The 12,951-nt window shown below is 42.8% G+C and overlaps 1 protein-coding gene across 2 annotated transcripts; it reads left to right on the forward strand.

Moving 5' to 3' along the window:
• Positions 1–87: 87 nt before the first annotated feature.
• Positions 88–10,600, forward strand: RBFA (ribosome binding factor A). 2 transcript variants are annotated; one of them, XM_075142874.1, is made up of 7 exons: positions 88–530; positions 1,170–1,212; positions 1,866–2,042; positions 4,570–4,682; positions 5,823–5,952; positions 8,113–8,186; positions 9,875–10,600. In XM_075142874.1, exons 1-7 carry the CDS (start codon positions 391–393, stop codon positions 10,263–10,265), a joined length of 1,068 nt encoding a protein of 355 aa, XP_074998975.1. In that variant the 5' UTR covers positions 88–390; the 3' UTR covers positions 10,266–10,600. The 2 variants fall into 2 exon arrangements, with proteins under 2 accessions (XP_074998975.1, XP_074998976.1); XM_075142875.1 differs by having other exon boundaries at positions 376–530; positions 5,868–5,952.
• The last annotated feature ends 2,351 nt before the right edge of the window (positions 10,601–12,951 follow it).

Consider the following 12,951-nt stretch of genomic DNA (forward strand, 5'->3'; position numbering starts at 1 on the left):
CACCAGGTTTATTTTCACTTCCAGGATAACTCGCTCACCCGAACAAGAGAGCCTGTGCACAGCTGTGCCTGCACGGGGCCTGGCTGTGCCTGTGGACGAGCCCTCCCCCAGCTCGGGCTCCGAGGCTCGCCTGCGCCCGAGGGCCGCTCAGCCTCCCTCCTCCCCTCCCGGGGACGGCAGGGCCACCCACAGCCACCCGCCGGCCCGGCCGTTACCGCCGCCCCCGCCGGGGCGCTGCAAGCCCGGGCCGCCGCGCCGCGAGGGGGAGCCGGCACCGCCGGAGCCGCCGCCGCGGGGAGCTCCACGTCGCCGGGCCGGGCCGGAGCTGCCAGGGGCAGCAGGCACCGCCGGGCCGGGCCGAGCCGGGCCGAGCCGAGCCGCCGCGGCAGCATGTGGGGCGTCCGGGCGGCGGCGGGCGCGGCGCGGCGGGCGCGGGAGGCGGCGGTGCCGCGGGGGTGCCGGGCGCTGCGCAGCTCCGCCGCCCTGGGCGGCTCTAGGAACCTGCTGAAGAAAATGCTCCGCAAAAACAAGTAGGTGCGGGGGCGCCGGGCCGGGGGGCTGGCGGGCAGCGGGCCCTCCCGCCCGGCTGGGCCTCGCTGCGGGGTGAGGCGGCCGGAGTCGGGCGGGCTGCCGGGCCTGCGCTGCCTCCGCCGGCGTGGGCAGGCTGCGCTGCCGCGGGCCCCCTCGCCGGGCCTGCCCGCCACCTGGCGACCGAGCTCCACGCTCCCGGCCGGGCCGGGCCGTACCCCGCCTGCGCCCGCAGCGCCGCGCCGGGCCGGGCCGGGCCGGGCCCTGGCGGAGGGGATTGTGGGCACTGGGCGAGGTTGTGAGAGAGGGGCTGTGGGGCGCTCCCCGGTAGCGTGGGGGAGAGCCACCCACCCCGAGTCGCCCTGCGAGCAGCACCTCCGGTGCCCGTGGGGCTCTGATAGCGGTGCTGCAGTGCCAAGTCACACCGGTCCCTAGAGAAGCTTTGAGGTTGTTCTTTCCCCCTGCTCCACGTGCAGCCTCGGCCGCGAGTGGGAAGCTGTGGGGAGAATTACTTGCAGACATGAAAACCTGGGTGTTGTGTTGCGTGCCTTCAGGCAGGTGACGTTTTAATTACACAGGGAACCCGTTGTTTCTCTGAGCTGCTGAAAGATAAAGCTGATTTCCTTTCCTTTTTCCAAAAGAAAGAAGTTTTGGTATGACAGCCCTACCCTGGGATCTAAAATGGTAAGTGCAAGCTTTGAAGGTGCTGTGTTTATCTGTGCCAGGGGGAACAAGCTTGTGCTTCTGCCATTGTGTCTAACTTTGGGAAAGGCATTTTCCGGTGGAGAAATAGCAGAATTTTGTGAATGAACACTAGAGCTCCAGTTGCATTATGACATGCCAGGATTGCTATCGAGAGAAGCCGTTTGGCTCCCCATGGCTGTTTCCTCTTCTGTGCTGATCTTTCATCCGTGCCAGCACCAACACTCTCTTACACGCTCTTGAGCCCATAGCAGAGAACTGATCCAGATTAAAACTTCTGTATACCAGCTTAGTTTTACGGAAAACAAGTTTTCGTGTTTGTTTTTCAAACAAGCAATGCTTTTCAGTTCATACATGCTGTATTTTAGAAAACTGTTTTATTGAGCTGTATGAATTGCTGCAAAATAATAAAGAAACTAAGAAACCTTGACTGTAATACATGAAGGTCAAAGATTTTGTGAACAGAAATACTCTTTATTGAAAAACCTGAAACATAAGACCTATATAAAGCTATCACAGCTTCAGTAATGGCATTCTAAGAGCATACTTAGTAGAGTGCACGAAACCGTATATAATTGCCTGATACAAGTTTGTAACTACTGATTAATGTGGTGGTGTTTTTTTTTTTTTTAAAGCTGTATAAACCAACCAAGTTGGCCTCTGTAATGAAAGATGACCAGACAAAAACTAGGAAAGAAGATAACATACGCTGCAGAGTCTTGAATGGTCTTATTCATAAAGCTGTGGCAGAGATGATGATTACCTGTGAAGTTAATCAAGAACTTCATGATCTCAAGCTGGAAATCTGCAAGGCAAGTGTCAAAGCTTGTGTTGAGCCGCTCTGACTACGCCTTGAGGTCGGCATGGCGCGCCAAAGGAGCTTCCCTGGGTCTGTGATGTGTGCAGGAGGAGTTTTACTGCATTGCTTCTGATGTGGCACAGCACAGCAAGATGAGGCTCTGGGTTCACTTTGCACACTAGGAGAACTTTGCCACTGTTGTACCTGACTTAGTAGACCTTTGCCACTATAATGCAAATGCAGCTTAGGCCAACTAAATGGTGATTCTCCTGGTATGACTTTTTTTTTCTGTTACTCAGACATGTGCTATTTGCCTTGCCCTTTCAGAAGGAGGAGCCTGGTTTTACCGACATAAGTGTATCTTTCCAAGAGTCTTTTCTTCGTGCAGTTGTGTGAGAGTTGATAGCTCCTTGTGTCCCTCGCCAGCATCATTACACAGGCAGAAGATGTAAATGGGGCATGAGCTTAGTTCCAAAAAAAGGCAAGCCTAAGAAAATGGCATTGGCAAGCAAGGTTCCAGAAAGAATTGGAATTTGTACCTGATTGTAGCTAGTGTTGGCATAATTAATGGGTTTAAAAGGAATGTTAAAGCTCTGATTCAGGAACTAAGTCAGTCTTCACATTCTTGTTTCTTGTCTGTAGTTTTTTCTTCTACAAGATTAAAGATACCAATGTTTGGCTTAAAAGCTTGCGGGACTTAGCTTTGTTAGTTAGACGCCTGGAAAAAAAATTGCACCTCATAGCTGCATCTATGGCAAGGGGTTTGTCACTTATGATTGAAACATGTTTTTGCCAGCTGAATTCATTCTGTCTGCAGGCAAGTGATTAAAATTACATGGGCAAGATTAATCTTTTGGCTCTATATGTGCAGTATCCTTCATACAGTATTTTTCTCCCTCTAGGGCTTTAAGGATTGCTTGTCTAACTTGGATGGCATGTCTGCACATAAAAATACTGGCTGGTGTAGGCAAGCCACAGCACTTTCAGGAGGCATTGCTGTAAATGAAACAACTTGTAACATGGGAGAGGGAAAGAAGCAGCCTTCTTCCAAATACAGTACAGATTTTATTATAACTGCTTGGTGCTTAGTGTTCCTGCTGCACTGGGATGTGGCTGAGACTCAGTCCTGATTTACTCTTGAGCTGATTCTGGTCCGATATCGTTACTTCCATTATCAAAAGAAATCTTCTAGTAGGCTTTCTGCAATCCATCAGAATTTGTTTTTTTCATATCAAAAGTTAAAATTACATAATAGTAATACAGATAAGAATTATGCTTCAGGCTTGATACATCAAACTTTTATCCACTCGATAACATTACTCATGGGATGATGAAGAAATGGCTTGTGTTAGATAGGGTTGTTTATGTGCTTACATTAGACTCAGTGTGGGAGATGGGGAGGGTTGATCCTGCAGTACAAACAGCCAGTTAATGATCACTGTGGGGTTTTTTTAAATGAGTGATGGGTTTCCCGAGGCAGGAGTTATTTGGTGGTGGAAAAGAATCAGTATCTACTTTTTGGTTTTTGGGAACAGTCCATTCTGCCCTAGGAAAGAGTAGCACTGTCAACAGCAGACTGTGATGCAGTTTTCACTCCTGGGAATACTCTGATGGAGTTGTCTTTTCCTGCTAATGTCTGTAGACACCAATTTGTTTGAAGAGTGGTTTCTGGACTAGATGACCTCTGAACTGTGCCTTCTAATCAGTAGCTTATGCCTTCTCCTCGCTCTTCCTCGGCTCCTTCCTTTGGTTGAGCCCGATAGGTTTATTAGAAGTTTGCTGAATGTATTCTCATAGTGAGAACCTTTTCTGTAAGATGCTGCTAGATGTGAGGAATGACAGTTATAGAAATCTTTCAGAGTCCAATTTGTGTTTCAGAAGTTTATTCTTCGGGAAGATTGTCAGTCTGACTCAGGTGTGCTTGGGCCCCTGCACCCCATGTGTTTCCAGTTGCATGCATGACAGCTGTGAATATTCTCTGTTAGTGAGCACTGGAGCCTCCCAGCAGGCTTTAGAGCTGGAGAGACTCTTACATTACAGTGGCATGGAGGGTGTCCTCTTTTCTGTCAATATCAAAACCAAACTCTGGGTGACAGCAAACCAGGCAGTGTCACAGGTCCTTCTTTAGCGGAAACTTACACTTTCAACTGTATTCCAAAACAGCATGCCATAAATTGTCATTCTGGACTATTTGTGATGGTAGCACCGTCGCGTTGACTAAATGTAGCACTGTCAGTAACATACAGGTGTTGACAGACTTCTCTGTTTAATTTCAGTTGAAGGGGAGATTAGGCAGTGACTTGCCTAAATAAAAAAGTCCTTTCAAGTACTGAATGTAAATCTTACTTGGTTTTAAACTCTACCTCTATAAAGACACCATGTAATTTTGATGCTTAAGAGCAGAGATGGAAGAAGAGATTCTCCTAAGAATTTACATATCCAGTTTGGGTCACTGTATGCTTATTCATGAATTAGAGACTTCATTGTATATGAAGTGTGTGTCTATATATAATTTCAAAGAAACGTTTGTCTTTTTGCAGGTGTCCCTGGCATCAAACTTTTCAGCGTGTCGTGTGTACTGGAATCCTGCTACTACTATGGAGAAAGAAAGTTATGTTGAAAGTGTACTGCGGAAAAGTGCTCCACGTATACGGTACTGCTATGGGATAAACAGTTAGACCACTTCATAAATTCATAGCCATGTACTAGTACCATTTCTTAAGTATTTCTAACAATTTATATCTGCCCTGTTAGGTTGCTTTAGGTTTTTAGATATTTGGAGTCAGAGCATCTCCTGCGATAAGCCTAACAGGGAAGGGCGACTCTATCAGACCAGCTGTGTGTTCTTCCCCTGGAGCACAGCTGGCTTATTTGGCTTCTGTGCTTTCCTAGGATTGGACTGGGCTGAGTAGAAGGAAAGAGGAGTTTGGATGAAGTTTCACTTCATTGTACCAGCAATGGTGGGCTGGACGTGCTGTGCGTGACAGTAGGCCAGAATATAATGCTGCTCAAGAGGGCTGGCAATTATAACAAGCATCTCCTTACAGATTCACTGGGCAATTCTGATGGCTAGAGACAATTTGGACCTCCAGAAGGGATGACTGATATTACAGAAATTCTTCACAATACTGATACCAAAAAATAAACGTTGGGATGCTTTTACCCATTTTTGGCAGAGGGTCCAGTGAGTTTTCAGGATATCGTAGAGATTTTTGTCTCTCCCTCTTTCCTGGGCTTATCCTCTACTATCCAGCCAGTCTGTTGGAGGATCAGGACTTCACCCCATGGGGAAGGTGGCGTTGAAGCATACTTGTAGAGCCATTTCCTTTCTCCCTGTTTCCCTAGGCTGTATAATTCCTGCTCCAGTACAATGCTCTCTTCTACTCCCAACAGCTTCCACTCTTTGAGAAGGAATGTTGCTGGCTGGGAAGAAAATGAGGGGAGCCCTGTCAGTCCTTCTTGCAGCTAGCGTGTAGGACTAGTTGTCTTGCCCTGCTGTGAGGGCTCTATCCTCCACTGCTCTCACCCCTACAGTGGGGATAAGGAAGCCAAATGAGTGGGGAAAGACCTGCGCCAGCCTGTGCATAGGAGACAAATCTAATATCATCAATACTCAGTGGGATCTGGAGCTGGTAGTTTTTGTATGTTATACATTTAGAGTTGGGATTCTGCAGTGATGTATTGCTTAGCAGTAACCTGAATGGATACCCATCAGACTGTAAGTTTTGCAAACCATATCCTTAAATTTGCAGTACTGCTGGAATTAATTTCACATGTTTTATCTGTCCTGGAGGTGCTGTACTGTTACTCACACAGGTGAATGCTGTATTTTTGCCAGGTATCTTCTGACGAGTCAGCAGATTCTAGGAAATGTACCCCCAATAGTATTTGTAAAAGACAAAGAAGCTGCAGCTGTAAAAGAGGTAATTGTAATCTTTGACTCAATGTACAAATATAATGATATGCGAACGTGGTGACTTAGCATACCGTAATGCTTAGGAATATGGAGAGAGCTGATCATTCAGTTGCTCTACCAATCTACATTAAAAATCAGTCTCTGTCTATACCCATTCCTCTTCATGTTCCAAAGCATTTTAGCAAAGAATCTTGAGTAAGACTGATGCTTAAATACAACGTAAAAGAATCCTTGTAGCTATCGCCTCATGAACTTTTTTTCATGCTACTATTAAAATTTCTGAAGTTTTCAGAGGCCAGATCATTAGGCCAATAAAGAAATCCTAAAAAATGAAATTGCAATTTTAAGGAATAATATAGGGTAGGCAGTTGTCTGTTGCCTGGTATACATGACTATAGAAATGAGGTCTGAGGAGCTGTCTTCCACATTTTAAATGTTACGTGTTTTTAAAATGCCATTGAATCTAATCAGTGATTTTCATTTTTTTTTTTACCCCAACCTTTTTCCATCTGTGAATTGTTAAAATGTTTCTAGGGAAGTGCAGATCTTTGCATAGAGGATGTAAGCTCACTCATACTACCTTTTTTTTCACTTTTAAAATTATCTTTACTATTTCACATTTTCTGTCAAGGTGTTGATAGTTTTAACTAGTTGAAATATTGCTACTATAATGATGTTTTCTAGGAATTTGCTTCACAGTCATTGGGACTGTGAAGTGAGATCTCTTAAATAGTGAGATTTCTGGAAGAGAAAGATGACACCAATGAGTGGAATTTCTTGAAAAATGTCTCCTCAAGCTGTTGATGTGAATGGAAGAACATCAGTTGAAAAGAGCATGTTCACATTTCTGTGCCCTGAAGTGCCTTAGATGTGTTACTATTACAGCCAATTACTGTTAGTCACTTACGGGCTCATGCGGTGTGTATTAGCAGAGCATCTAGAAATGCAGTGAATTGCTTGAACTTTCTGTGGTCAGAAAAATTCTGAGTTTCATGCTAATATACTGATCCACAGTGCAAATGTTTTTCACCTGCGTTAGCATCAACAAAAAGCACAAGAATAGAAATGAACTAAGCACTTATGAAAGCTGTTCATATTCATTATTATGCTCCCCCTAATCAACACAAGAAATTCTACACAACAAGTGACAAGTGATTATGGAAGCACTTTGGCATTACTATTACTCTGTTATTACTATTACATCTGTTATTAACATACCTAGATGGAACTACAAATACCTACTCCTGCAGGTCCTGCCTTTCAGATCTGTTATTGTGGAACGTGTTCCATTAATCACTGTTTCTCAAACTTTGTTAAATGACAACTTACTCTTTCTGAAGAAGAAAACCCCTGGAGTACCTTACCTTCAAGTTCAGTGCATAGGCACACAAGACAAGTAAAAACCCTCCTTATATAGCTTCTGTCAGTGAATGGCACTGGGAAGCACTTAGATGGATCATCTTTTCACACTTTGCAGATCATGAGATTTATGTAATCTACAGATTCGAGTAACAGGGCTTGAAATAACGTAGCTGAACATGATTCTTAAGTATTGGAAGACAGGGAAGGACCGTCCAATTCAACTCCTAGAATAATATGTTGAATTAGAAGGAAGTAATGTAAGGAAAAGTAGGAATAAAAATTTCAAATGAGAGAAAATTTTCACAATTAGGTGCAGTCTATAAGCACTGAATATATTAGATTTGTAGCATTTACTGGTTAGGTGCCACGTTAAAAGGGAGTTGGGAACTCAGTATTTACGTGCAATAGAAATACAAACTTGCAGAAAGGGGGAAGAGGTGAAAAAAATCCCAGTGTAAGGATGTTATGAAAAAGGATTTGTAAGACTGAAGTAAGACCAAATAAAACAAAAATTATATATGTCACACAATCCCTAGCCAACTGTTCAGAATGTATATAAGGCAAAAAACTTTTGCAGGAATCCCTGGATCAGTTATGCTATTTGACACAAACTTCCCACGCAAGAAGTATAAGCAGGTCTATGTAAATGGAGGAAAAGGCTATTTTGAAATGGTTTTGCCAAATATTCCAAACATGTAGAAAATAAAATATTTGCTGTTTGGTATTTGTCCATTTCTTGTGTAGGTGTGAACAAAGTAAATTTAATAAAAGGCCTTTAATATGTATTGTCTTCATGTGTTTACAGATTGAGGAATTATTGTCAATTGCTGATTTTGGACCTCCAGAAGAAATAGAAACACTATCTCAAAATGATTCTAGGTGGGTTTTTTGAATCAGAATTTTACAAGTGTCCGTTTTCATCTCTGTTGGCCAACTTAAATTCGGTAGTATTTGACATGACAGAAAGTATATTTTAACTAGATGTGTACATTGTTGTTATCTCAGAGGTCAGCAAATGGTGTTATGAGGAAATAGAAAGTAGAGGAGAGACTTTTTGGAAGACCTTACCAAAAAGGCATCTCAGCTTTTAAAGAGATCAGTTGGGCCCTTTTATTAACAGAAAAGGCTACAGAATAGCCTAGGACAAAACTTATATGTAATCATCCCAGAAATTAAATGTAGGGGACGGCATTTTATTTTGTGGCTTAAGGTTTCTTTACCAATGTTACACCCATTTATTAAAATTAAGGGAAAATATGTCTTATTATATACGCTCTGGTTTACTTCCATATTTTAGTGCAGACACATTTTCATAGGCTATTTTGTTGTTGGTTCTTGTGCACAGGTACCTTGCTGCAGACCACAGGTTTGCAAACATGGAAAGGGAAAGTCTATTTTTTATATATAAGTGGACCTCTGTTAAGCTGTGGAGAATGACTGAATTGTCACTTGTAACAAGATAGTGTACATGCTTTCAAAGGGAACTAACCCATAAAGTGATATCAAAACACAGTCTTTGAAATCAGCTGTGTTTGATGTCCGTACTCTGAGTGACATAGTCATCAGACTTGTTACTTGCAGACCCAGTGGTTGTTCTGGTATTAGTATCTTTACTTCTGTGAGGGAAATATTTTTAGAATTTCTAAGAATCCGAGACTGAATGTGTTTGTGATAATTAAATTTTAAAAAATGCTTTGCAGCAGTAATATTCATTTCTTGCTGGTAATTTTCTCATGAGGATAAAAGCTTTACGTCTACCAGTACTCCTCTACTTGGCCACTTTTTTCTGGTATAAGTTTGGATTGTTATACATGAGTACAAGTTTACTGATAAATCTCCCTAAGTTAACCAAAAGTTAGTTAATTTAGCATTCCTCTGTGAGGGGTTTTTGGCTATTGAGGCATAGGGCTGAACAATCTATTGGAATAATGATTCTGTGGACTGGATGCTCTCAAAGCCAGCAGCCTTGCACTTGTGTGCTGCGGTCTGGTGGAAATGCCTTTTGTGCCTTGACGTCTCACAGGACGGTTCATCAGGTGCAAATCAGAAATAGCTTCTTGGAGGAAGTCACTGTTGTGACAGGCTGTCCCACAGGGCACCTGACATCTTCCTCTGTTTGTGTCTTGTGGAAATACTTAAGTCCAGATTAATTGTCTTTCATACTCCTGTCTGATGTGTTCTGGGCACAGGCTGCTGCTTCTTACTTCTTGGAAGAGCTGGCAGAAGTCTAACTTCCTTGGGGCTCCCAGGTCCAGTGCTTACTGTTATATGCACACCTTTTCCCAGAAGAAAGCAGTTTCATCTGGAATATAGTTGCTTTATTGGCTTCCTCCCATTAAATATGTTGATACACTGACAGGCTTATAGACAGCCTGTCCTTGGACACACAGTACGGTGGTATCTCTTCCTTCTTAACATAGGGAGCACAATGCTGAACATAGTGCATTAATAAAGTCAAACTGAAAACTCCAGTTTATTTCTGTGTTACTCAAGTTGTCACGATTAGCATCGCCCCTTAAACTATACACAGGGGAAAAAGCCCACAACATTTGTTTTCCTTTCCACAGTAAACTGTCCTCTTCAGCAACTCAATCTTCAGATTCACCCATGCGGTCTAATCTTTTTGGTATTGATCATGAACTGCTGAATAAGCAGATAATGGACTACAAAAGACTGAAAGTGTCAAGAGCTATGGAAAGCATTGCCTGGACAGAAGAGCAGGAGCAGCAGCTTTCTAAGATTCAAAAGAAGAGGAAAAAGAAAAAACCAAGGAATCCTCCTGATGATGACATTACACCACAGAAATATTTACTGGACAGATACGAAGCTGATTACTGGGATGATAACACCGAATCAGTCTTGGACTATGAGCTGGATGATGAATTACAGGAAGAGGTAAACGAATTGGAGGTGGATGATGGCAAAACTCTAAGTCAGCCTACGGATAAACTGAAATGAAGAAGCCATTCCCTTTAAAATGGAGGCTGCCAACAGCAAAAAAAAGACTGCCATAGATACTGAAAGAGTAGTTTTATACAGCCTGTTTATCACTTCCTCTTTCAAACGAATAGCTTTGCCACACATGGGGAGGTTAGCTAGCACAAGGTATGTAAGAAAACCAAAAATGCTATTTGTGACCTTCTGTTAAGCAGCTTTCAAGCTGCTGCAGTTGTAGGACTTCCAACCAGAGAGCAGTTTTGTAATAACAAAATATACATAGTGCAGTACTGAGTTAAAACTTCTTGCAGTTCTGTTATTTCCAATAAAATTATGGTTTCTGTGTTGAAATAAAATGTCATCTTTTTTTTTTTTTTTTGAGTGATCTGGATAAAAATAGTCACAAAGTGATGGTGTCTGTTATTCTAAGGTCAAGAAGGAAGAGGGAAACAAAATAATTACAGTAGCATTCAAAGAGCAGCCTTCAGCACACAAAGACCAGGACAGGGTATTCTCTAGAGGACCTAGCCTAATGGGGGAACTCTTTCCACAAGAAGGTGAAACTCATTGAAATTATGGCCAATAAAGTTACAACCCTGAAAGAAAATAAATTTATTTATTCTATTATTCAGCCATTCACAGTTGTGCAAGGGGAACTGCAACCAGAAAAGAATGGAGAACTGCTCATCTGTTGGGTAAAATTGGGCAAAGCATTGACTGAGACAAAAAATGTATTAAAAACTCAAAGGTGGAGAAAAAGCAGCAGGGAAGAATGCCCCAGTAACTGTTTGAGATTTGGAAATGGGTGGGGAATCATATAAAAAGTGAGAATAAAGCTTTCTGGCTCAAAGGAAGTAAAAAATAATAGCGTGAGTGTATAAAGTCAGAAGGGCTGAAGCTTCAAAATAAGTTATAACTAACAAGGTAGTAAAAAGGAATTTTACCAGAAATAAGGATAATTTAATTCCCTTAGTTAACAGGGAAGTAAAGAAAGACAATATAGGGGAGGTTGCACTACAGTATGTTGCTCTAGTTTTTCAAAAAGATTTAAAAGACAGCAAGTATAAGCTCCAGAATGTAAAAAATAGTCTAAAGCATTTTTAGGTTGAAGAGAGGAGTTCAGGTCAGCAGAGAACACTGAAATTCACTGTAGGTTTTTTAATAATCTCCTTGAAGCATATTCTGAAGATTGGTTGCCTGTAAGAATATGGAGAAGATATGGGCTATGAATGTCCATAGGACATTCCTATAAGCTGTTTAGAGCTTGTATTGAATAAGGGTCAGGATCGTATAAATGTATGCATCATTTTTATTAGGATACAGGTTGAAGCTGTAGCTCACATTAGTACTTGCCTAGCTTGAAGTAGGTGAATAATCCCACAAATTTCAGCATGCCTTGCTTGGGCTTTCCAGGAGTTCCTCCTAAATCCCATGGGATGGATACACTTTGAAATAGATGCTTTAGTTTGTTTTTCAGTGAGTGAAGGTATTAATCATATCAGAAACTGTTCATGTGCAGTATCACTGTCAATCAAAGCTAGCCATGAATTTGTTGCAACTTGGCAACAAAGCTCTTAACTTTTTGAATGAACGACAGGAACCTGTTAATTGGTACTTGCTAAATGAATCCACAGAATGCTAATGTCTCCATCTTTAGTTTCTGCTGTATAAAATGTGGGACTGTCCTGACTTTACCTAAATGTTAACAAAAAGGAAAAAACTAACACCACCCAAACAGCCTACATATTAGGCTTTTGAAAGAACAAAGAGGTGTTGTGGTTGAACCCGGCAGGGAGCTAAAAACTACACAGCTGTTGGCTCACTACCCCTGCAGTGGAATGGGGGAGAGGATCAAAAAAAAGGTAAGACTCGTGGGTTGAGATAAAGACAATTTAATAGGACAGAAAAGAAAGGGAAAATAATAATAATGATAAAAGAATATACAAAACAAGTGATGCACAATGCAATTGCTCACCACCCAATGCCCAGCCAGTTCCTGAGCAGCAGACCCCGGAGCAGCGGACCCCTGGCCAGCTTTTCCCCTAGTTTATACACTGAGCATGACGTCATATGGTATGGAATATCGCGTTGGTCAGCCTGCTCGCTGGTGGGGTGGGGTGAAAAGCAGAAAAGGCCTTGACTCTGTGTAAGCGCTGCTCAGCAGCAACTAAAACATCAGTGCGTTATCAACATTATTCTCATCCTAAATCCAAAACACAGCACTATACCAGCTACTAGGAAGAAAATTAGCTCTCTCCCAGCCAAAACCAAGACAGAGAACAAAGCTGATTGTCTCTGCTGCTTGTTTATTTTGGACGTCTATAAACTAGGTTTGCAGTTCATAGATTAGATTTCATCTAAAACCAACCAAAACCATTCTCACTGTCAGCCCTAACGCCTTTACTCCCTTGTTAAGCAAGTGAGGGCAGTTGACCTCTTCTGCTTGCCACAGCTAACGTCACAGAAACCGGGCTTTGTTCAAGAAGAGAGGTGGCCTAGCACTTATCAGGGTGTCCAGGGATGGGACAACCATTCTGAACCTGGTGATGAGGAAAAAGAAGCAAAAGCAACCAGATTTAGAAGAGATGGAAAAAACGACCAGGTGGGATGGACTGGATGGAAGAAGTGGCCCAAGGGATATCTGGAGAAGAGCACAAGAGCAGGTGGGTGGGAGCAGCTGCAGCCCTGGCCCCGGCCCCAGCCCCCT

Source organism: Calonectris borealis, chromosome 2 (assembly GCF_964195595.1).
Source record: "Calonectris borealis chromosome 2, bCalBor7.hap1.2, whole genome shotgun sequence".
Taxonomy (NCBI): Eukaryota; Metazoa; Chordata; class Aves; order Procellariiformes; family Procellariidae; genus Calonectris; species Calonectris borealis.

Bases quoted from the DNA above. Each gene is read 5' to 3' on its own strand.
- RBFA (XM_075142874.1), top strand. From the start codon at position 391: ATGTGGGGCGTCCGGGCGGCGGCGGGCGCGGCGCGGCGGGCGCGGGAG. The intron at 1,213-1,865 runs GTAAGTGCAAGC...TTTTTTTTAAAG, and splicing joins CTACCCTGGGATCTAAAATG to CTGTATAAACCAACCAAGTT. The intron at 8,187-9,874 runs GTGGGTTTTTTG...TCCTTTCCACAG, and splicing joins CTATCTCAAAATGATTCTAG to TAAACTGTCCTCTTCAGCAA.